This window comes from Solanum verrucosum, unplaced genomic scaffold (assembly GCF_900185275.1).
Source record: "Solanum verrucosum unplaced genomic scaffold, falcon-dt-bn FXZP01000043.1, whole genome shotgun sequence".
NCBI lineage: Eukaryota > Viridiplantae > Streptophyta > Magnoliopsida > Solanales > Solanaceae > Solanum > Solanum verrucosum.
In genome coordinates, this window is record NW_026020181.1 from 294819 (window position 1) to 320719 (window position 25901).

Sequence of the window (25901 nt, forward strand, 5' to 3'; positions counted from 1 at the left end):
CTTGAAGCTAAAATTTTAAAACAAATAAAAAAAAATTTGTAATTCATTTTTTCAACACTTTTCATTATTAATTCTTATTTTTAACAAAGTACAAAAGATGTTGAAGTGGGTAAAATAATATATTTTTAGAATATTATACTTTTAATCATAAATAATCAATTTTTTCTATAAAATTTTTAACACTGGATAAAAATTTGGGGGCCTAAGGCATAAGCCTTGTTTTACAAAACATAGAGCCGCCCCTGAGGTGGAAAAGATATCATCAATAGCAAATACTAGATGTTGAAACCAGTCATTTTAATCACAATTTGATATTGGTAAAACAGAAATTGTATTTTTGGCATTTCGCATAAAATGTATGATTCATCTTGACTGGCTTTGCAGCTTTCTCTGTGTTTTTTTTTCATTTTAGAAACAACTATGAATGCGAAAAAGTAAAGAAAACTGTTTTGGAGCATGGAGAAAATAGCATCAACTTACCTCTTTAAGGTTGACCCATTCCGACGTCTCATTTGCACTGCCCCTATCATAAACAAGAACATGTTTACCCTGCCAATGTGCATCTAGAGACTTCAGAAACCAACCACAGGAAATTATATATAATTAGTAATCTACAATCAAGAAACCATGCACACCTCAGCTGCATTACAATCAGCTATGACTGCTTCATAAAAATTATTGTCATCAGGCCGTCTAGTTCTCACTTTCCTTCCAATCAGTGGATCAAATGATACTGGCTCGGCAGGTTCAGAAACCTGGTTGCTGGATTGGCCTCTTCCAGATGGACCCAAGGAAGGATACTGCATTTCTGTTGAAGACACACCAGGCATAGTCTGGTCCTGTGAAGTTTAAAGAAAAATACTCAAAATCAGAGAATCATTCAAGAAGTGTCTGGTAATCTTGCATATCTTTTAGCAATATCTGACTTACAGATTTATGTTTTTTTTACCTTGGGATCTCTATTGGCAGTGGATGTAGATGGATGGTTTTCCGCAGTCGCAGCTGGTGGACGAAAAGTAGGAGATGGTCCAGAAAAGGAGTGAGAAGGTAAATATGGGGCTATGATTTGATTCCTACATGAAGCTGAGACAGAAGAACTGGGTATTTGATCATGAACAGCTTGACCAGTACCACGCATACCAGATATCCTCCACTCCCTAAAAACAGTAGTCAAAGTTACTCTTGACTGCAGAACAAACCACAGAAAAATCCAAGAGGTACAAGAGTTAGCTACAAAGCTAACCTTATTCTTCGGACAACATCATCTTCATTGACTCTACCAAGAAATTCTCGATGGTGTTCACTGGACAATCTTAACTCTTTTCTTAATTCAGATATGAGACTTTCCTTCTCCTGAAGAAAACACATTCATTTAGCAACCATGTAAGGCTGATCAAACAAAATCAAATATTAGATTCAGTAACATATTCTAAAAAACAGTACCCAAGTAATGGCATCAGCCTGAGCTTTAAAGGCTCTTAGAACTGAACTGTATGCTTCTTGCTCAAGTTGTTGAATTTCCACCTCCATGTCAGTTTCATCATACATCATAGCAGCTCTGTCATTTCCAGTACCAAAGCCACCACCTCTTGGTATCCTAGTCCGATCTGACAGAGGAAGATCCTCATCGGTTCCTGCAATAGTTGGCAGGTATACAGATTAAAATACATACAGTAGCAATAGTTATAATGCCATACATATGTACAAAAGAAAACTCACGAACCTCATTGTGCCTAGAACAACAATGATCAGTTTCTGTCAAACGAAAGACCTCCGAAACTAATATTTTAAACTGCAGCAGGTGCAGGTGCAAGTGCACCCCTACAACAGATTCCAAACTAAGATTTGAATTCCTCCACAGGATTAGAAACCCGAGATGCATAGTCTTTAAAACTCTTAATTCTACCTCGAGATTTCTTTTCTTTTCTTTGTAATTCTGCCTAAAACAAAAAATCTTGAGGCCGAATAATAAGTAGAAATGAATCTTAAAGAAGCAAATATAATTCAAGAAGCAACTACTTCTCCATTATGACAAAGTAGCTGTTTTCATTGCAAACAGATTAGTTGTTAAAAGCAAGAAAATTGAAGACATATTAACACCACACAAAGTTCCTTCAAAATTAATCAGAAAATTGAAGACATATTAACACCACACAAAGTTCCTTCAAAATTAATTAAAAATTCAGGCGAAGAACAGAACAGTGCAGACGATGATTCTGTAAAACCCTATTTGAGACATGAAAATGGAAAGAAGAAATGAAAATCAAAAACTCACCGGTGTTGTCGTAGGCCATAGGCAGCTTGTAAAATTGAAAATTTATGCGAAAGAGATATCAAAGCAAAACTCAAAATCGATTAAACACCAAGAATTCAAAGGCAATGAGCAGTTTCCCAAATATGTTCTTAGAATTCCAAAATATCGAATTCCGCCTCCTTTTATACTTCTGTTTTTTCGACCGCTTAGCCGTTACTCTTTGTAGCTCAATATTAAAAATTCATTTACAAGTAAAAATTAAATTCGCTGATATTTATTATAGTGTTACTAGGTTATCAGTTTACAAAATAACTCAATATTAAAAAAAATTAAAACTGAATAAATAACTCAATAGTTTCTAAGAAAAGATCATGAAAAAAAAAAGTCTGAAATATATCCGAACTTTAACCGAAATTGTTGTAACAATCTCAAACTTTGGACAGGGCCTATTACCCCTGCACTATTTAATATTTAAAGATATATAAGTGTCAAGTTAGACAAGTTACTATTTATAATGATGCAATATTTATGATATTCACGTGGGCACCTACATATCTTTAAAATACAGTATTAAATAGTACAGGATAATAGGTCTTGCTCAAAGATTGAGATTCTTACATCAATTTCGGTCAATGTTTAGAAAATAATTAAAAGCCCGTTCACACAATAACTCAATAGCAATCCTAGAATTTGGTGGAGCTCTTCATTCCCTAGACGCCTAGAATGAGATAACTAATTAGACAATTTACCAAACACCACAACCTTGCTTTTGGAGGAGTGAAAATTTGTGAGAAATGGAAGAAAAGAAGATGAAACGGAGAATATGGGAGGAAGGAATTGAGTGATGAGAATAGGAATCGTAAGGGATGTGATTTGGATGTGAAAGGGTGAGAAAATGGAGGGGTGCAGCGGTTTGTAACGGTTGGACTGGAGGAAATGGGGGATTACTTTGAATTTGGGGAGTTTTATTTAGAATGTGTCGCATGTCGGGTCATTAAAATTAAACAGAAATGTTCTACAAAACCCCGTCTACGGTCTGTAGTTATTCCTACGAGCCGTAGACGCCTTCCGTCGTTCTTCCCAACACTTAGCAAAATTTAGGAAACATACCTGGGGTTTATAAGTGCAGACTACAGACTGTCAAAGTTTGTACGGTTTGTACTGTGCACCCATAGACTTAAAGTTGCAGCTGTATTTGGACATTGAACTCTACAGATGTTATTTTTAGTTCATTGAATGAACGGCGACTCGTAAATGGGAACTGTAGAACCAGTCCTGGAAGACTTACCTTACACCAAGATTCTACGGATCAGACCTATGGTCTATAGGTTGCCCTACGACCCGTAGGTCCAAACCGTAGAACCTTCTGCACCTCAAAATTTCCCAGAGTTTTTATTTCTTTCCTGCACAAGTAGCAAACATTAGGACTTTCTTTTACATTTTCTTGACTCTTTTTGGACACAACCCCTAGAGTAACATAATCTAGCCAAAAATCAAACTTAAAAACATAATAATCACTAGAAAACTTTCAAACATAAAAATCACTAGAATACTGTTAAACTAGCTGATTACATCTTAGGTTGCCTCCCAAGTAGTTCTTGATTTGACGTCGCGTCACGACACAGACTCCTTGACTACTCAGGCTTCATTAAGATCCCATTCTTCTATTACCTCTTTTACCTTCTTTGATTGACTTAAAGTAAATTTTGATCGGTTGACCATTTACCTTGAATCTTGATTCTTTCTCATTCTCGAGTTCAACTGCTCTGTGTGAGAACACTTCGAAAACTCTGAATGGCTCTGTCCACTTAGAATTGAGCTTGCCAGGAAACAAGCACAACCTTGAATTGAATAGAAGTATCAAATCATTGGGAATAAATTCATGTTTTTTGATCTTTTGATCATGGTACTTCTTCATCTTTTCCTTATATAAGTTTTGACTTTCATATACTTTTAGGAGAAACTCATCAAGCTTATTCAACTCATTCAACATTTTACTTGATGCAACATGCCAATCAAGACTCAACTTTTTGAGTGCCTATATCGCTTTATTCTCTAACTCTACAGGCAAGCGACAACTTCCCAATCACAAGTTGGTAGGGAGACATACCTATGAGAGTCTTGAATGCAGTGTGATAGGACCATGGAGCACAATAAAGCTTTCTTGACCAATCAATTTTGTTCGCATTCACAATCTAAGGATTTGCTTAATTTCTCTATTTGATATTTCGACTTGCCCACTAGACTGCAGATGATAAGGAGTTGCTATGCTGTGACGAACACCATACTTCTGAATCAACACCTTGAATCATTTATTACAAAAGTGAGAACCTCCATCCCTGATAATTGTCCTTGGTGTACCAAATCTGGAGAAGATATTCTATTTTCAGGAATGTGGTGACACTCTTTCCTTCATTGTTTGAAAGTGCAATAGCTTCCACCCATTTAGATACATAGTCAACCGCTACAAGTGTGTACTTCATCCCATTCGAACTCACAAATAGAACCATGAAGTCAAGGCCCTAAACATCAAACAGTTCAATCACCATAATATGAGTCAATGTGAGTTTTTTTTCCCTTGAAATACCTCATTCTCTTTGACAATGATCACAAGACTTGGCGAAATCATGAGCATCTTAGAGTATAGTAAGCTAATAATACCCACACTACAAGATCTTATGAGCATTTCGAATATCACTATGATGGTCACCAATATGAGATGAATGGTAAGCTTTAAATATACTCATCATCTCAACCTCAGGAACACAATGCCGGAAAAACTTTTCACATCAGACATGAATTTCCTTCTTTAGTGGAATGACAAATCCAAAGGCACCACATGACTTGCCAAGTAATTAGCAAAATCAGCGAACAACGAGATAAGATCAAAAGAAGCAGCCAAAACCTATTCGTTTGGGAACGTATATCTATTTCAAATCCATCAATTAATTTCAGCATTGCCTCTTCCTCTAAACCAGACAAGTGATCAACAACTTGATTTTCCATTCCCTTTCTATATTTTACCTCAAAATTGAATTCTCACAACAATAGCACCCATCGAATCAGTCTTAGTTTTGCATCTTTCTTTGTCATAAGATAACTCAATGCCGAATAATGAATGTGCACAATGACTTTAGTGCCAAGAAAATAGGATTTAAACTTTTCAAACGCGAAGACTATAGTAAGCATTTTTTGTTCAGTGATAGTTTAATTCTTTTGAGCAACATTTAGGGCTTTGCTCGCACAATATAAGGGATGAAGAATCTTCTCTCGCCTTTACCCCAATACTCAACAAGTGTCACCCTACTCTCATCATATATCAATCAAACGGTTGTCCCCAATCTGCTGAAATAATAATTGGTGCAGAAGTCAACTTCTCTTTCAGCCCCTCAAATGCTTTTAGACAAGCATCATCAAAGTCAAATTTTGTTTCCTTTTCGAGCAAATTCCACTATGGGTGAGCCATTTTTGAGAAATATTTGATAAATCTCCTATAAAACCCAGCATAACCAAGAAAACTTCTAAAAACTTCATGGATATAGATGGTGGTAACTTTTCAATCACTTCGACATTTGCTCTAACAACCTCGATGCCTTTTGAGAAATATGATGGCTTAGAACTATGCCCTCTTTTACCATAAGGTGACACTTCTCCTAGTTTAACACTAGATTTCATTCTTAATAACATTGTAGAAAATCACCCAAGTGTACCAAGAAATCATTAGACAAGTCACAAACCACGAGAAGCCATCCATAAATAGCTCGATAGTGTCTTCCACTATATCAGAAAATATAGACATCATGCATTGTTGAAAAGTCGTCGATGCATTACACAACCCGAATGGCATCCTTTTGAAAGTAAACATCCCATAAGGACAAGTGAAAGTAGTATTCTCTTGGTCTTATAGAGCTATAGAGATCTGATTGTAGCCCGAATACCCATCAAGAAAACAGTACCAACCCTTTCCAGCTAGTCGATTTAACATTTGGTCCATGAACGGTCTTGGGAAGTGATATTTCTGTATCCATGGATTTAATTTATAGTAATCCATGCAGAACCTCCAATCACTGACAAACCTCATTGGGACAAGATCATTCCTTGTGTTGGGAACCACAATGATTCCTCCCTTCTTTGGCACACATTGAAACGAAAACACCCAATTACTATTGGCGATCGAATACACTACCCCAACATCTAACCAGTTGATAATCTCCTTCTTCAAAACTTCTTGCAGTGGTAGATTCAATCTTCTTTTGTGCTCAATACTTGGTTTACTATTAGGCATGAGTTGAATCTTGTGAGAACATTACCTGGTGGAATACCAATAATGTTAGCAATCGTCTATCTTATTACCCTTTTGAACCGCTTTAACACCAATATCAGTGCATCTAATTGCCCTTCGTTCAAATCATCATCAATAATGGCCGGTAAAGTTCTATCTTCGCCCAAGAACACATATAAAAAATGAGATGGGAGAGCCTTTAGATTTTTGAGGCTCATCAATAGATTGTTTTGCGAGCGGAGTTTCTTGATTCTTGAGATCCAAATTCAACTTCTTTGGTGGGGGACAACGGAAATGCACCCTATCAAGCGCATAAACTAACTCATCATACTCTTGAATGCCCTCTCCATAAAAATTCATAATCATAACAACTAATGTTTCAACACTTAATCTCTCTTCAATAGATGCATTTGGGTTCTCCTCAACAATGTAATTCATAACTGATACCAATTTAAGGTTACTTTGATGTTTTATTGATTTGCAGATATTAAATGTCACCTCTTCATTGTTCAATCGAAACTTCATTTGCCCTTTTTTCATATCAACTAAAGCAGGCCCAATAGCAAGGAATGGTCTCCCTAGGATGATACTTCAAAATCAACCTCACTGTCTAATATCACAATCCACCGAAAATATGAATGCCTCAACTTTAACAAGAACATCTTGGAGTACCCGAATTGGTTTCTTCATTGTCCGATCAACCATAAGTATCCACATTGCAATCGGTTTGGGGGCTCCTAAGCCTAATTTCTTGAACACAAACAACGACATTAGATTTATGCTAGCACCAAAGTCACATAGGGTCTTAGCAAAGTGTAACATACCAATGGTACAAATGATAGTAAAAGCTCCCGGATCTTCCTTCTTTTGCACTAGCAATCTAGTAGCAATAGCACTACAATGCTGCAACTTATCATCACCTTCAAAATTGATAGCCATGTTTTTGGTCACAAGGTCTTTCATGAACTTACTATAGCTTGGCATATGTTCTAGCACTTCAATCAAAGGAAAATTGATCGGATATGAACTTGTGATACTTTCCTTCTTCAGTCTTCTTGACCAACCTTTGTGAGAAGGGAGGCATATGTCTCGACATTGGAATGATCTTTTGAGTAACTTCAACTTCGTTCTCATTCTGATCCTTTTGTTGTTCCACTACCTCAACTCATCCCCTCCGACTCTTTCATACTTTCCACCCCTATAGGCATATGATGGTCAATGGTATGTTTTCCACCCATAGTAGTGACTGCCATGCAATGTTCATCATTCTTCGGATTTCGAATAGTATTGCTGGAAAGTGTTCCTTGTTAGCGAGGATCTGTACTTGAACATAATTGCCTCAGCTGCTGCTTAATTTGTCTTATCGATACAACATTGACTCTACCTTCTGCCAATACACAATAAATTAGTACGCATTTCTTTCACATTGTCATCAGTTGAGTTAAAAAAATTTCATCATCTTAGCCATCATATCCTTAATGCAATTCAAACTCAATCCTCCATCTTGATTCCTTGGTGGAACATAAGGGTCACTCTTATTGTTTCTATTGTTATACATATTAATGTTGTAGTTGTTGGCACTATTATAATTTCCATCACGATTATAGTTCCCTTCTCAATTATAGTTACTGTAGTTCTGACCTTGATTTCCTTGACCTTGGTGCCAATTAACCTGATTAGATGCTTGGGTGTTGGTATGGAAACCCCCGTATGATCATTCACAAGGTTTGCATCCTCCTCATAAACACACTCATTAGCCAAAGATGCTCTAGTATGATAATTCATTGGATTTACTTTCTCAGCACTTCTACTCAAATGTTTCAATACTAAGCCAACCTCTGTTCTCAACTACACCATCTCTTCTCAAATGTCATCATTGAACTTATTCTGTGTAGCTTGTATCGAGTAAGTGCTCTTTGTAGTTGCAGATGTTCTAGTGCTCCATGGTTTATTATTCTTTGAGATCTTCTCAATTTTCTTAGCAATCTCCTGAAACGTGTTTTCCCCATAAGATCCTCTAGCAATAGTATATAGCATAGCTTTCCCATTGTCATCCATCCCCCTATAAAAGCAATCCTTGAGCAGTTCATCATCAATACTGTGGTTCGACATGCTTCTCATGAAACCTGTGTCCCAAGAGTCACTGGCTGACTCCCCATGTAGATCTATGAAGTTGTTACGTTTATTTTTGAGCTTTATCTTCTTTGACACGGGAAGTATTTTTCTAAGAACACTTTATGTAACTCTGGCCACGTGGAAATCGAGTTATATGGGAGCTAATCAGATAGTGACACAATAGAATCACCCATCAATGATAAAGGGAAACACATGCAAATCGATCGCATCCATGTCTAAGTATGGCATCACCACACTACTATTTACACATACTGATGATTTTACTCATATGAGCATATGGGTCTTCAGATGGAAAACCATGAAATAACCCTATAGATGTAAGCATTTGTAATAGACTGTTTGCAACCATAAACGTAAGTCCATGTGGTAATGGGGGAACAACTATAGCATCCATTGATCCCACATCATTATGATCAACCCTGAAATTATCACGCACATCGGGTGCTTGCTAGTTGTGGACTCTTGCCACATTGTCAAATAGAGGATTATAGTGCATGTTTCTAGGTACTTCCACTACTCCAAGACGTTGAACTCTATGCATCCCCACCCGATCATCTCCATTTGGATCATTATTTTGTCCAAGAGTATGACCTCTTCCGGCCATTCTTCGCAAAGTTCTTCTTAATTCAGGATCGTAAAGGGTCAGGGGAATGACTTGATTCCTTTTACTTGACATACACTAGAAATAAGACCTGTAGAAAACAAAAATAAGATAAAATATAAATAAGAAAATAATTGACTAAATCCAATAAAAATTAGTCTATACTAAAAGCCTTATTCCCTGACAGAGGCATCAAAATTTGATATGCCCAAATTACACTTCCCTAAAGAATTATAAATGGTCATTGTCAAATAAAGAACCTAACAGAGGTAAGGGTCGATCCCACGAGGAATATGGTCTAAACTTGGGCCAATTTACTATTGATTTTACTTTTTGTCAGATTATTTCCGTAAAAAAAGGGGGTTTGGTAACACAAAATAATGATTTATTGATGTTTAGTAACAAGTACCCAAGTAACAAGATTCATAGTTTGTAAGATCTATATGAGATGAAACTAGGGTATATGTGTTCCCCACAAGTTCTTAATGCAATAAACCTTTATAATACTAACTCTTTCCTAGTGTTTGACATACAAAGTCGGTAACTTAGGTATATCCTAAATGATTGGTCAAACAAGTAGGGAATTTCACCACACAACTTGGTCGGTCTACAGGTGTATGCTTTACTAACCCTAACCCTTGATCCATGATTAGCCCTCACATATTTGGATTAGGTTATTAGATAGCGGATTATCAACGCTAAATCTCCGTTGTTTAATCTTTTTTCCCATTCATTACTTCTTTGGTCGGGCAAGTGGGAATAAGGCGAGTTCTAATGTTGCGCACCATTAAAAAGCATTCAAAACGAAGAGATCAACAATACATGCATAAACACTATTCAAGAATTACTTAATTATTAGGTCTACTTTGATATTAGTTACCACAACCCTAGTTGTGGATTTAGCTAAATCACAATTAATAATATAGTTAATAGAATAAATCAGGAACTTACAATTAGGGTAGATGAAATTTGGAATCTTGAATTATTGAACAAAACAAATTTTTATAAACCAACACTTTAAGAATTAAATGCTCAAAATGTTTGCAAAATAATTCTCAAAGCCAAAACAAAAGGTCTCAAATCGTCTAACAACCCAAAAACAAAAAATACAACTAATATTTATGGAAAATAAAATCCTAAATAATGTAGGAAAAGGAATCAAAGGAAATTCGACTTGGGCAGTCATTTCTGGAGAGCAATTTCTACTGGCATGATCTACGACTCGTAGTGCTTTCTACAGCCCGTCCTGATAAACCGTTATTCATATACTAGAGCTCAACTTCTCTGAATTTTTCTACAAACTGATATGTACGACTCATAGTAGTAACTACAGCTCATCATTAGCTTCCTTGACGAGCTTTCTTTGTTTTACACTTAGCTCCAGAAATTTACATTTCAAACCACGACTCCTACCTATGGCTTTTATAAGTAACAACGGCTCGTAGGCAAAGTCATCAATCACTGAAAATTGTTGCTGCTGCAACATTTTAGTACAAGCTGCTCCAAAACCTATTTCCTGCAAAAATACAAGCAAAACACCATCACATCTACTAGCAAATGCTTAAGCTGCATACAAAACTCCAAGTTGCATCAAAAGTACCGTAAATGTCAAACCCCGAGCCTACACCCTGGATATGGCCGGCACTCCAAAACCATTGTTGGCCCCAAGCGAACCCTTGGCATGACTTAACTCTTAGCAGAAGACTTACTCAACATTTAAAAGAAATCAAAATAAAAACTCATGTCATAAACTCAAAATGTTGTAAAGGAACATTCAATTGGCCAAAGAGGCAATTCAAGTCTTTAAACATATAAAACTGAAATTGGAAAAGACTCATGAGCTACTGTCTATCTATCTATGAATCCTCTAATACTATGAGGGATGTCAGGAAAAGACCCCCGATCATCCTAACAACTGAAATATTGAAAGTAAATAAGGGATCCTCCGGAAGCAAGGAGGCTTACCAATAACTTTGGAACTCAATTGGATCAACGAAGCACTGGGTGCTGATCCTGGTTAACTGTATCTGCATAATAAAAGATGCAGGCCAAATGTCATCAGTACATTGAATGTACGAGCATGTGAGGGGAATTCTAAAAGAATACATAATCTTGAAATGGAACTGAAGAAACACTTACCTCGTCTCAACTCAACTCATTTAAATATAAAGTACTGATAAAGATGCAATATAAAGAAAAGCTTTTAAAATAATAGATAGCAACTCAATGTATTGAAAAACACTATAATAACTCACTTTAGTATATAAAAATACAAGTAACTCTATGGGAGATTATCTAACCAACAACCATCACTATGAGCTATGTGATGATACATCGTCTAGCCCACGCTGCTAGAACTGTCCTATAATTTGCCGGGGTATAGATCTACTACTAAGTGGATCCACTAGTCTATGCTGAAAAGCATTAAGGAATCATCTAAAAAGTATGACCCTTTCTACCCACGTTGGCTACATGGTTTATGGAGACTTTGAGTTATATGAACTCATCCCCATATCGGTGCTCAATACTACTCCAAAAATGTAACTAGCTCATATGTTTAAAAACATAACTTTTCTGTGGTTTGAGATTAATACTCAAAATTCTTTCTCTTAAAATATATGGTACTAAAAATGGTCATGAAAACTCTTTTGGAAATCGGGGTTTCCTCTCATCTTAAATGTGAAAACATTTACTCTTGGGAATACTTAGTTCCCATATATCATTTTAAAGAAAATGAACTCAACTCTACTCTTCCTCAAACTCAATGCTTAAGTCTTAAAACAAGTTTAAAACGATTGTAAAAGACTTTTTGAAAAGACTCGAAGAACTCTCTAGATTTAACTCTTAACTCTACCTTGAATTAGAATTATGAATTCAAGGTTAAGATTTGTCGTAGGAAGTATTTCGTGATGATTAATTGAGTTTCAAATAGTTAATCATGAAAAACACTGTCTGGGGAGCAAGTCCATGACGCGGAGATGAATTATAATATTTGGTCGCGAAATAATTTTTGAAACTGCAGAGTTCATGTTCTCTCTGCGATGCAGAGAGGGAAATTTCACTCTGGGGAACAGGTCCGCGTACCTTATTTTCTGCCCGATCTTTTCTTACTCATTTTTCGATCCTAATTCGCCTAGAATCAAATGGTTTCTTTCCCAATCACTTAGATTCAAATACTCAACTTATGTACACAATAATCTTCTCCAAAAAAACCCTCAATTCACTAACGTTTATCTCAAAAACTCATCAAACCCATCCTAATTCAAGAATGGAAACAATACTTTAAAGAAACAAATCAAGAACTCAAATTCTTCAACCTCAAGAAAGAAACTTTTCAATGAAAATAACATGATTGACATGTCGGTGAACGAACCAAACACTATGAGAACTCAAATACCTCTTAGGGATCAAATCCTTGGCGAAAAGACCTTCGATTTCGCAAGAACTTGATGAACGCCTTGACTTTTCTCCTCTTTTCACCTCTTTTATCTTCTTGAATTCTTTTCTAAAACCTAGCGTAAATTAGGATTGTGTAAGCTAAAAAAATCAGTTTAGACCCCTAATTAACTACTAAGAATGAATAAAATCTGATAGGGTAAGGAAAAGACCAAAATACCCCTCATATTTTCGGGTAACTTTCCTTAACTGGACAACCCAACTTCAAATGGGCATTTCTCCCTCAAATGAGCTCGAAGATTAGCACACTCGGTGGCGTTGGAAAGAGGATTCCAAGAACCTTCATTTAATATCTTGTGGGTCACCTAACTCAGCCGGTACTGAAAGTTATGACAGTTTGAAGTTGACCCAAAACTCACAACTTAAGCATAACTTGTAAAATTTCAAATTAGCTTATTTTCAAATTAGTTATTTCTATTTTTAGCTCTTTCTAAGACGGGATGCTACAATATCTCTCCTTTGGGAACATTCGTCCTCGAATGAGATTACTCTTAAGTAAACTAAGGGTGATAACATCTAAAACCCAGCTCAAACACTCAATATGCAAAATAATACAACATTTCAACTAAAATAAATGCCAAGAAAAGGATTAGTACCTTAATTTGGAATTTCTCCAGACTCAAAGAGATGTGGGTATCTTTTCTTCATATCCTCTTCAGCTTCCCAAGTAGCTTCCTCAATAAATTGATTCCTTCATAAGACCTTGACCCATGCTACCTCCTTGGTTCTCAACTTGCGAACTTGACGATCTAGAATATGAACGGGAATCTCCTCATAAGATAAGCCATCCTTAATACCAATATTTTCAGTCGGTATAATAAGTGAAGGATCGTCCATACACTTTTTCAACATTGAAATGTGAAATACCGGATGGACTGCTGCTAACTTTGATGGTAGCTCCAACTCATAAGCTACAATCCTCTTGGATATCTTGTAAGGACCAATATACCGGGGACTAGTTTCCCCTTCTTACCAAATCTCATGACACCCTTCATGGGTGAAACCTTCAAGTTAACCCAATCGCCTACCTCAACCTCTAAGTCTCTTCTCCTAACATCAGTTTTGCATTTCTTATGACTCTGCGCTAGTTTCAACCTTTCTTGAATAGTCTTCACTTCTCCATAGCTTGATGAACCAAGTCTGGTCCTATCAATTCAGCCTCACCAACCGCAAATCACCCAATAGGAGTTCTACATCTTCTCTCATAAAGAGCCTCATACAGAGCCATCTAGATGCTAGAGTGATAACTATTGTTATAAGCAAACTCTATGAGAGGCAAATGATCATCCCAATTACCTTTGAAATCGATCACACACGCCCTCAACATATCTTTTAAAGTCTGAATTGTGAGCTCTGCTTGACCATCAGTCTGAGGATGAAAAGTAGTACTAAGGTTCACCTTCGAACCCAAATCCTTCTGGAAGGACTTCCAAAATTGTGAAGTAAATTGCGCACCTCTATCTGAAATGAAGTTATGGATACCAGAACTCCATGAAGTCTGACTAACTATATCTTGAATATATAACTTAGCATAGTCCTGTGCTGAAAAAATAGTCTTTACTGGCAAGAAATGGGATGATTTAGTCATTCGATCTACAATCATCCAAATCGAATCATGCTGTCTGCGAGACCGTGGTAAACCTGTAATGAAATCCATATTGATCATCTCCCACTTCCATTCTGAATATTTATATTCTGAGCCATACTACCAGGCCTCTGGTGCTCTACCTTGACTTGTTGGTAGTTCGTACACTTAGCAATGAACTCTGCAATTCCCCTCTTCATACTACTCCGCCAATAGACTTCTCTCAAGACGCGATACATCTTTGTGGAACTCGGATAGATAGAATATCTGGAGCTATGAGCTTCCTCCATGATTCTCTCTCGGATTTCATCCACCTTTGGTACATATAATCTACCTTGATACCTCAACACTCCATCTCCCCCTTGTTCAAAAGTCATCAGTTTTTGCTTATGAACATTTGCCTTCAATTCAAGCAAATAGGATCTTGATCTTGTTTTCTTTTACTTCAGACACTAATGATGATTCAACCCCATTCATCACCACTACTCTTCCTTTGTTGGAATCCATTAGTCGGACTCCTAATCATACAAGTCTATGCACATCTTTTGTGAACTCTTTCTTGCCATCCTCAACATGGGAAGTACTACCCATAGACAACCTGCTCAAGGAATCAACAACCACATTAGCCTTACCTGGGTAATAGAGAATACTAATATCATAATCCTTGAGTAACTCCAACCACCTCCTCTGTCTGAGATTAAACTCTTTCTGGCTAAACACATACTGAAGACTCTTGTGATCATTGAGCACATCTATATGAACACATAAAGATAGTGACGCCATATCTTCAAAGCAAACACTACAACAACCAACTCTAGATCATGGGTTGGGTAATACCTCTTGTGAATCTTAAGCTATCTGGAGGCATAAGCTATAACTTTGCCATTTTGCATCAATAAACAACCCAATCCAACTCTAGACGCATCACAATATACCAAAAAGCCTTGCATACATTCTGGTAAGGTCAATACTGGGGCAGTAGTGAATCACTTTTTCAATTCCTGAAAGCTTTTCTCACAAGCTTCAGACCATTGAAACTTAACTATTTTCTGAGTCAACTTGGTCGATGGGGATGAAATAGATGAAAACCCCTTGACGAACCTTCTATAATAGCCAGCCAATCCAAAGAAACTCCTAACATCATTTGGAGACGTATGTCTAGGCCAGTGCTGCACTACCTCTATCTTTTGAGTGTCAATTTGAATCCCATCACCGGAAACAATCTGACCTAAGAATGCCACAGACTCCAGACAAAATTCACACTTAGAGAATTTAGCATACAACTCTTTATCCTTGAGAGTTTGGAGAACTACACTGAGATGACTAGCATGATCTTCCTCATTCCTCGAATAGATTAAAATGTTATCAATGCATACGATAACAAACATATCCAGATAAGGCTTAAATACTATGTTCATAAGGTCCATGAAAGCTGCAGAGGCATTAGTCAAACCAAATGACATGACTAAAACTCATAATGACCATAGTGGGTCCTGAAAGCTGTCTTAGGAATGCCACTTTCTTTTACTCTCAACTGATGATAGCCAGGTCTAAGGTCTATCCTAGAAAAACATGTAGCACTCTGAAGTTGATCGAAGAGATCATCAATTCTCGGAAGAGGATACTTATTCTTGATAGTAATCTTGTTCAATTAACGATAATATATTCACATTCTAAGAGAACCATCTTTTTTCCTCACAAATAAGACTGGAACTCCCCAAGTTGAGACACTTGGTTGAATGAACCCTTTCTCAAGAAGATCTTTCAACTGGTCTTTTAACTCTTTTAACTTGGATGGAGCCATTCTATATGGCAGAATAGAGATATGACGAGTACGGGAAAATATCTATACCGAAGTCTATTTCTCTCTTAGAAAGGACTACGGGAAGATAATCTGGAAAGACCTCTGGGAACTCACTTTAACTGGAACTGACTGAATAGGCGGTGTCTCAACACTAGAGTCATTAACTCAGACTAAGAGATAGATGCACCCCTTGGAAACTAACTTTCTGGCCTTAAGGTACGAAATAAAATGACCCTTAGGCACTGCTGAACTACTCTTCCACTCTATAACTAGCTCATTAGGAAACTGGAACTTAACAACTTGAGTTCTACAATCAACTGAGGTATAACATGCATGAAGCCAATCCATACCTAGAATAACATCAAAATGTACCATGTCTAACTTGACTAAGTCAGCCATGGTGTTCTTGTGATTGACGAAGATGGTACAATCACGATAAACACTCTCAACTAGATTAGACTCACCAATAGGTGTAAAAACATTTAAGGACTCAAGAAGTTGCTCAGGAAGAATATCAAAATTCATGGAAATATAAAGAGTCAAAAAAGAAAGACTCGCTCCTGGATCTTGATAGCATATAGACGGTTTTCTCCTCCGCCTTCCCCTGAAGTAGCTCCTCTAGGTGTAGCTCTGCAACTAAAGAAGATTGGGCTCTATTACCCCTATTTCCACCGCCCTGCCTGTTCTTAGGGTACTCTTTCATGAAGTGACCATCTTGACCACACTTGTAATAAATAGTAGAGCCATCACCACACACCTTTGAGTGGGTCCTACCATACTTAACACATGTGTAAGCCCCATTTCCTCCTAGTGCCATACTACCTTTTGACTGTGCAGGTCTAGCTTTGATGTTTTGTGAATTTTGATTATTGAACTCACCTCTGTTCATTTGTGCATGTGCACTATCAGATGATGGAACACGTCGCTTTTGCTTCTGTTGGAAGGATGATCAGTTTGCATTACTCTTACGCTGTTCAGACTCATTTCCTGTCTTAGCCTTTTTGTTTCAGAATCTCTTAGCCTATCTTCCTCAACATGTTGCACATGGATCATCAACCTTGTTATGTCTGTATACCCTATTAGCATAGCTGTCTTGCCCTCCTTACTTGACATATAAGACAAACCAGAAACAAATAGGACAATTGGGTGAACTTAAGGCTATACTCATGCACACTCATAGATTTCTCCTTATGAGTGAGGAATTCTCTTACCTTTACCTCTTTTAGCTCACGACGAAAGAAACACCCCATGAAGATTTCCTCAAACACAACCCAACTCATAATTGGTGCACCCTCAACTCTATTCTTCTTTCATTGGTCAAACCAGATCCTGACAACATCTTTCATTGATATGCAACTAGTTCCACTCACTCAACATCAACAACATGCATAACCTCAAAAACCTTCTGTAACTCTTCCATAAAGTTTTCTGGATCCTCTGTGACACTTGAACCACTGAAGCTTAGAGGATTCATCTGTAAGAACTCACGAATCCTGGAAGTATTAGCCACTTTTTGTCGGTTCTCTTTTTCTTGTCCAGCTTGGTTGGTCACCACTTGACTTAACATCCGAATAGCTTTCCAAAACTCAGCATAGTGACCTCTCCTTGGGGTTGCACTTCTGGTGCATTGGATACCCCTTGATTCTCAAATTCCTTCTAGCAGGACGACCTTAAACAACTCTTTGTGGAGGCATCATATGAAAGATAGCACAAGCATGAGTTAGAAATAAACTTTATAGATTTAAACTCTATCGCACGAACGGAGTAGGAAAGAAGTGAGATAGTTCCTAAATGGTGTAGCCTCCTAATTATAGATGTGGCGCGCTTCATACCAATAACTAAGACTCTACAAACACGGCTTCATAGTCACCCTAGGACTCTTGAACTTTGTGCTCTGATACCTAGTTTGTCACGCCCTGAGCCTACACCGTGGACATGGCCTGCACTCGAGAACTATTTCTGGCCCCAAGAAAATTATTGGCCTGGCTTAAATCTTAGTGGAAGACCTACTTAACATTTAAAAGAACTCAAAAGATAAACTCATGTAATGAACTCAGAATGTTGTAAAGGAACATTCAACCGGCCAAAAAGGCAACTCAAGTCTTTAAACATTTAAAACGAAAATAGAAAAGACTCATAAACTATGGTCTATCTATCTATGAAGCCTCTAATACTATGAGGGATGTCGGGACAAGACCCTCGATCATCCTAACAACTGAAATACTGAAAGTAAATAAGGAATCGTTTGGAAGCAAAGAGGCTCACCAACAACTCTGGAACTCAATTGGATCAACGAAGAACTAGATGATGATCCTGGTTACCTGTATCTGCATCATAGAAAATGCATGCCAGATGCCGTCAGTATATTGAATGTACGAGCATGTGAGGGGAATTCTAAAAAACGACATAAGCTTGAAATGAATGTGAAGAAACACTTACCTCGTCTCAACTCAACTCATTTCAATATAAAATAGTGATAAAGATGCAATATAAAGAAAATCTTTTAAATAATAGATAGCAACTCAATGTATTGAAAAAAATACAATAATAACTCAGTTTTGTATATAAAAATACAAGTAACTCTATGAGAGATTCTCTAACCGACAACCATCACTGTGAGCTATGTGATGATACATTGTCTAGCCCACGCTGCCAGAACTGTCCTATAATTTGCCAGGGGTATAGATCTACTACTAAGTGGATCCACTAGTCTATGCTAAAAAGCATTAATGAATCATCTAAAAAGTATGACCCTTTCTGCCCACGTTTGATGCATGGTTTATGGAGACTTTGAGTTATCTAAACTCGTCCCCATATCGGTGCCCAATACTACTCCCAAAATGTAACTAGCTCATATGTTTAACAACATAACTCTTTCTGTGGTTTGAGATTATTACTCAAATATCTTTCTCTTAAAATATATGGTACTAAAAATGGTCATGAAATTGGAAATCAGGGTTTCCTCTCATCTTAAATGTGAAAACATTTACTCTTTGGAATACCTAGTTCCCATATATCATTTTAAATAAAGTGAACTTAGCTCTACTCTTCCTCAAGCTCAATGCTTAAGTCTTAATACAAGTTTAAAACGATTGTAAAAGACTTTTTGAAAGGACTCGAACAACGTTCTCTATATTTAACTCTTAACTCTACCTTGAATTAGTATTATGAATTCCAGGTTAAGATTTATGGTAGGGAGGATGTCGTGATGATTAAATGAGTTTCAGATAGTTAATCATGAAAAACAATTGAAAAACATTGTCTGGGGAGTAAGTATGTGACGCGGAGATAAGTTATAATATTTGGTTGCGAAATAATTTTGAAACATTGGAGTCTACATTCTCTCCGCGTAGTGGAGAGGGAAATTTTACTCTGGGGGAATTGGTCCGCGACACGGATCTGGTACCTTATTTTCTGTCTGATCTTTTCTTACTCGTTTATCGACCCTAATTCACCTAGAATCAAATGCTTTCTTTCCCAATCACTTCGATTCGAATACTCAACTGATGTACATGATAATCTACTCCAAACTATCCTCAATTCACTAAATTTTATCTCAAGAACTCATCAAACCCATCATAATTCAATCAAATTCTTCAACTTGAAGAACGAAACTTCTCTTAAAATAACATGATTGAAATGTGGATGAATGAAGCCAACACTATGAGAACTCACATACCTCTTAGGGATCAAACCCTTGGCTAAACGACCTTCGATTTTGCAAGAACTTGATGAACTCCTTGACTTTTCTCCTCTTTTCTCTTCTTGAATTCTTTTTTAAAACCCTAGCATAAATTAGGATTGTGTAAGCTGAACTAAATCAGTTTAGACCCCTAATTAACTACTAAAAATGAATTAAATCTGATAGGGTAAGGAAAAGACCAAAATACCCCTCATATATTCGGGCAACTTTCCTTAACTGGACTGCCCAACTTCAAATGGGCATATCTCCCTCATAAGAGCTCGAAGATTAGCAAACTCGGTGGCGTTGGAAAGAGGATTCCAAGAACCTTCATTTAATATCTTGTGGGTCACCTAACTCATCAGGTACTGAAAGTTATGGTCATTTAAAGTTAATCCAAAACTCACAACTTAAGCATAACTTGTAAAATTTCAAATTAGCTTCTTTCCAAATCAATTCTTTCTATTTTTAGCTCTTTCTGAGGCGGGATGTTACAGTAAATATGTGGTACATCAATTGTAAAAATCCCACAATAATGAGATAAGGTTACTTTCATAGTATCTCACAAGTTTTTTTTTAATTATGTTAAGCTTTCATTGATCATGATTAAGACTTATATTTTCGAACCTTTTTATCTTTTGATGTAGCTTGGTCATTGCATGTCATGTAAAGTCCTTTTAGGATGATTTCATAACTCTTATGCATTTCTATCATACTTAGTACATTCCATGTACTAATGCATACTTGTGACTACAATATTTCACTAATGTAGGGTCTGATGCTCCTACTTCTCATACTCGTGGATAGTTGATCTCTTGGCATACGAAGATTGGTGAGTCCTTATGTTTCGAAGACCGAGAGACTTTTACATGCTTTACTTTACTTCAATTTTTAGAAATTTGTATATGGTTTATGGGTTATGTCCTAACCAATTTTTTTTATGTAATAGATGACTTGTTGAGACTATGTTAGACTTCCGCTTTGTCAAACTCTTTTATGATATAAGACTGTTTCTTTTGAAATCTTTATTTCTATTATCTTGTATAATGTTTGTTAAGTGGCTTGTGTAGGGCCTCTCGGGGTTCTAGACACCATGTTACGCCTTGGGTATACTTTGGGTCGTGACACCTAAGTTTACTATTCAAACAAATGAATGCTTTGAAAAGGATTTATGGGTGAAAAGTTAGGGGTAATTTGGCTCAAGAGGTTTCAATACGGTTGTCAACAAACGATTTAGGTTTAAATGGTGCAAAAATGGTTGCACACCCTCACATGGTAGTCATGAAAAGGGTATGAACATTTGGGTTCCTCTAAAAAGTTTTGCCCAGATCATTCCTTGCATTCACCAAACCTAGATGATTAGAGTAACAGAGACAATTCTAGGATTCAACAAGCATGCTTTCAAGTAAAACCTTACCACACACGACACTTCAAACACATTTATTGAGCATAGCCTGACAATTCAAAAGCTTATGTGCGATGCTCATTGCAAGACTCACATCAAAACGCTGTTAGTCAGCATAAGATTCATAAAGATAATTCTAAAGTGCAGCCACGTCGAATTATTCTTGTGTTACCAACACTAAACACAATGCTCATCATGATTATTATCCAAGATATTAATATTGAACACAATCGATCCTCGAATGATTGCCAATGAAACTCAAGCATTTAAAAGATTTGTAAAACTCATGGGGAAAATGAAAATGGAGAGACAAGATGAGCTAAACCATCAAACCACTATAATAAAACAAAAAATAAAAAAATACTACAATGTGCAGTTCTAAGTTAGTAGGACAGTACTGTGACAGGAGTTTACCTTGTTAATTGTGTGGTGTGACTATATGTGAGTAAACTGACTGTGTTTGGTATGCACTCACATTCACGCCATATGTATTTGGCATGGTTTGAGTTAGAAATGGAAGAAGCTTATATTTTAGACCTTTTAACGGGCTTGTCACCATTTTTACTTGTTTTGGGCTCCAAGGGAGAATATTACTTGTTTTACTCTAGGAGAGTGGAAATTTTGAAAGGATTTACACTATTTGCTAGGGTTTTCGTCCTAAAGAGATATTTACTTTAAAATTAATTGTTTTACCTAGGATATTTCAATATTTCGAGGAAAAATGCAAGTTTTATAAGAGTTTTGCACTACATGGGTATTTTATGTTAAGCAAAAGAAATTCTATGGTTTTTGATTAAAGGATGGGTTGTTTTACTATTATAATGATCAACTCGAGGAAGTATTCTGGGCGGCCCAAAGAACTATTCTGAGTTTACCCCTTTTACTGATCATCTTACGAAAGCATTCTCTGTAGTTCGAGGAACTTTTCCGAGTTATATTTCGTGTATTTCACCAGTTGTCAAGTCCGAGAGATCATTCTGGGTGGCAAGATGGATTTTGTGGGACTACTTTTATGCAATTCCCACATGTGCATTGCATCATCTTGCATTATGTGTCTAATTGTGATTTACTTATTTTGGATATCGAATGCTTATTATTTTATTATCTTCACTGTCAATAGTGGATGAAATGTTTCTAGTTAGCGTCTGAATTGTAGTGTTAGCATTATCATGTCTTTTTTATTTATACAGTTTCTATTTGATCTTAGTTGGTCTATGATGCCTACCGAGTACCCCATATTTTGGTACTCATACTTCACTTAAACATTTTTTTTTCTGATGCAGCTCCTAGAATGAGCCACCCCCGCTGATTCCAAATCTTCCAAGGCCATCGTTGTTGGATCGCGATGAGCTTGTGGTGTCTGCGGATATACTTTCTTTCCTCTATTATACTATCTATGTATTTTATATTTTGATTAGGCAGAACTATTGTGTATCATTATTTATGTAGTTAGATGCATTTGTACCTGTGACATAAGGTCAAGGGCTTGGTTCTTATGTACATTTTTGTCTTTCTTTATCATTTTTGGGCCCTTTCAATATATTTTCTGTTGCTATATACATATATTTGCTATGGGCCCTACTCTTTGTCTATTTTTCTTCTGTGTTGTCTTACTTTAAGTTATTTTAATTATCATTTGTAGTTTTGGTTTGGCTTTCCTAGTGTGGATTTATGGCGGGTTGGGACACAATTTTAGTTTAGGATAGATCGATAGTACTGATGAGTACATGTGTTTCCCTTACTCACTCTATTATGATCATATGGATGAGTACAAGTGTTTCCATTACTTACTCTATTCTTTTTTCACCTTCCATTTGCAAATTCTATTCTCAGTACTCACGCTTGGAAAGGAATATTTGAGCATTAATGCTATCAATTGGAGTTATTGGGATGAGTTTCTTCGTTGATCCACATAATTAGATTTTACCTTATTTTTTGTGGTTAACACATTGGTGTTATAATAGTATAGTTATAAAACAACATTAGCCTAAAGATAATTCTTTATCTGGCCCCCTCCCAAATAATTCTCTAGACCTCTTATCCACTATATCTGTCAAATTTCAATATTAAAAAACAATCAAATTTAGTGAAATCCAGTAAGAGCGCCCTTGTTTCTTCGGCTCTTGTTACTGTCAATCATCTTTTTCTACCAAGATTAGTCCTTTATCATAAAGACATCCTCGAATCTAATCTATACATATCTACCAACAACTAAAAATGAAAATAATTTGAAAAAAGAGTGGATTATGAATACATTGATTATACAATGAATTCAGAACTTATGTTCAAACTATAATCGAATATATTATAAGTACGTATAAATATTATACATTAAAGATGCACTAATATTATATCAACTATTCATTATTATGAATTAAACACTAGTGATAAAATCTATTTTCCACAATTGAAAATATCAAATTTAGCAAGTAACTAACAATTGCTTAGTATTGCTTAAAGACTAGAATAATCATCAAGTCTTCATCGTGAGGCTACTAACAACTTTATAGTTTCTTTGGAACACCATCTATCCCGTCAAATTCACCCACATAAAATTTTCTTTCATGAGTAATCATTAAAACTCATTCAAACAACTTAAATCCATTATCTCTACCAAAATTTCATCATCTTGAATAAAACTCTGTTATAGCAATTCAAATTTGACATCCCTTATCAATAACTTAAAATCCAAAATCATTTCAAAGATATGGAGTGATAGAGGATATGAAGGGGATGAAAAATAAGAATAGAGAAAGTTTAGAGAAGAAAAAATGGGGGATAATAAAAAAAATGATTAAAGAATAAGAAGAACATATATAGGAGCGAAAAAACAGAAAGAGTTATAGGTGAAAATTGTGATATTTTAGATATGACTAATTGTTTTGGATAGTTTATAAATACTTAAGTTTTTTAAAATGGTGATCCATATACAATTAAATACTTGAGCATGCACATGGAATACAATATGTATCAAATATAAACAAATTTCTAAACGAATATGTTCACTTTTCCAACAGAATAATAACCTTCATAAATAATTGAAATAAAAATACAAAATCACAAAATAAATTTGAAAATGAAATAAATCAATAGAAACTATTAAATACCAACAAAAAAATATAATAATAGAACAACACAAGCATTACATTATCAATCAAGGTCCTTGGAATGTCCATTATCTCCGGCACTGATGTCATCACCTTCAATTGGGGAAGAATCGATATTGTTTCCATCCCCTAAGTCAAAGTAATGGTGATTAGTAGACATAGTCTCAAAAAACCACATGTCATTGATCAAATCATCCATTGAATTTGGTAATAGGGTAGCATTTTCATTTGGGAACTTGATGTTTGAGGGAGAATTTTGAGGTTGAGAAGACTGATGTTGTTGATTGATTTTTTCCTTTCTCTCATAAAGTTTAGCTATCTTAGTATTAGACAACTTTAATAAACCTTGGATTTCTCTAGCAGTAAGTTCAGCGATATTCTTTCCCTCCACAAGTTGATTGAAGAGGATTTCCATTTCCTTCTCCTCATTCATTTTTTCTATTTTCTCAATTTTTTCTTCTTTCTCATCCACTTTCTTTGAAAGATACCTTTCATGTATCATTAATTTTATAATCCTTTCTTCCTTAGTAAACTTTGAATACCTCACTAATACCTCCTTAGCAAGATCTGTAGATTTCCAAACAATAGGTTGGATTTCTCCCGGGCTAAAAATAATTATAGCAATATCGATATCACATAAAATAGAAAACTCTTCTGCTTTCTTAAATAAACTTGTTGTTCTTTTGTCTAGAAGGGAGCTTCTTACATTTTCACTATCGTTCCTAGTATTCCTAAGCCTCTTTCTATCCATATTTGATACCCAAATATAAAAATCACTCTCTTTGGGAGTAGAATACATAAAATGTGAAAAGGTATGCAACTTTTATAGATGTCTATCATGAATTGCTACTAGTGACTATCAAGAAATATTAAGTTTATTGAGACATTTTTGTTAAATTAATAATTAACTAATTATCGTAATCTGATTCCAAGAAAAATATTATATTTTTTCCTTAAAAGTTTTATATTATGAAAATTCATTTTACATAATTATTTTTGGAGTTAAAAAGTGCAAATAATTAACTTATGGCACAGTAATATTTTGTTGAAAACTTTCTCTATGAAAAATATGTTAGTATATTCTTAGAAAATATTTTTGGATCATATTTCAAACGGATTTTTAAATATGTTTTAGTTTTCCAATCCATATGAAAAAAGTATGAAATTTATAGATTGATGATAATTTTTTTAATTAAAGGTTAAGACTATTCTACTGATTGAAATAAGTCATGATATATGAGTCGAGAACTCAGAAAACAGAAGTAATTCATTCTTCAAAAATAAGTGATTTCATGGAAATTATTTATTATTTTTTGGAAATAAATATTTCAAAATTAAGCTGATCGAATACAAAAAAAGAGAGGGGTTTTCTAAAAATATTGTCCAAAATGTTCAAATACATCGACCTCTAGTATATTATAAGTTACATATAGCTGGTGCACTAAAGTTTTTGGTATTGTCAGGGGATATCTCAAATTTAATGGTAGTGTGAAGTCAAGAGTACTTCCATTATTAATTATCGATGGATTTATTGTGTTATTTGACTAAACAAATTAAACCTTCAATTATTTCAAATGTTCTTTTTTAAC

General features: G+C 35.7%; 3 protein-coding genes and 1 long non-coding RNA gene across 8 annotated transcripts in view; 1 reads left to right on the forward strand and 3 right to left on the reverse strand.

Annotated features, from left to right (window-relative positions):
- LOC125829219 (elongation factor 1-alpha) overlaps positions 1-25901 on the reverse strand; it is a 369546-nt gene that overhangs the window by 128448 nt on the left and 215197 nt on the right. The gene's annotated exons all lie outside the window — the stretch shown is intronic.
- LOC125829220 (elongation factor 1-alpha) overlaps positions 1-25901 on the forward strand; it is a 248290-nt gene that overhangs the window by 20387 nt on the left and 202002 nt on the right. The window lies entirely within an intron of this gene.
- Positions 1243-1506, reverse strand: LOC125829222 (uncharacterized). Its single transcript, XR_007443084.1, has 2 exons — positions 1444-1506; positions 1243-1353 (listed from the first exon to the last, which is right to left on the reverse strand). It is a non-coding gene; the product is annotated as an uncharacterized LOC125829222 (long non-coding RNA).
- LOC125829221 (MADS-box protein AGL24-like) lies at positions 24356-25063 on the reverse strand. The gene has a single exon (XM_049508470.1). It carries the CDS (start codon positions 25061-25063, stop codon positions 24356-24358), a length of 708 nt encoding a protein of 235 aa, XP_049364427.1.

Bases quoted from the DNA above. Each gene is read 5' to 3' on its own strand.
- LOC125829221 (XM_049508470.1), bottom strand. From the start codon at position 25,063: ATGGATAGAAAGAGGCTTAGGAATACTAGGAACGATAGTGAAAATGTA.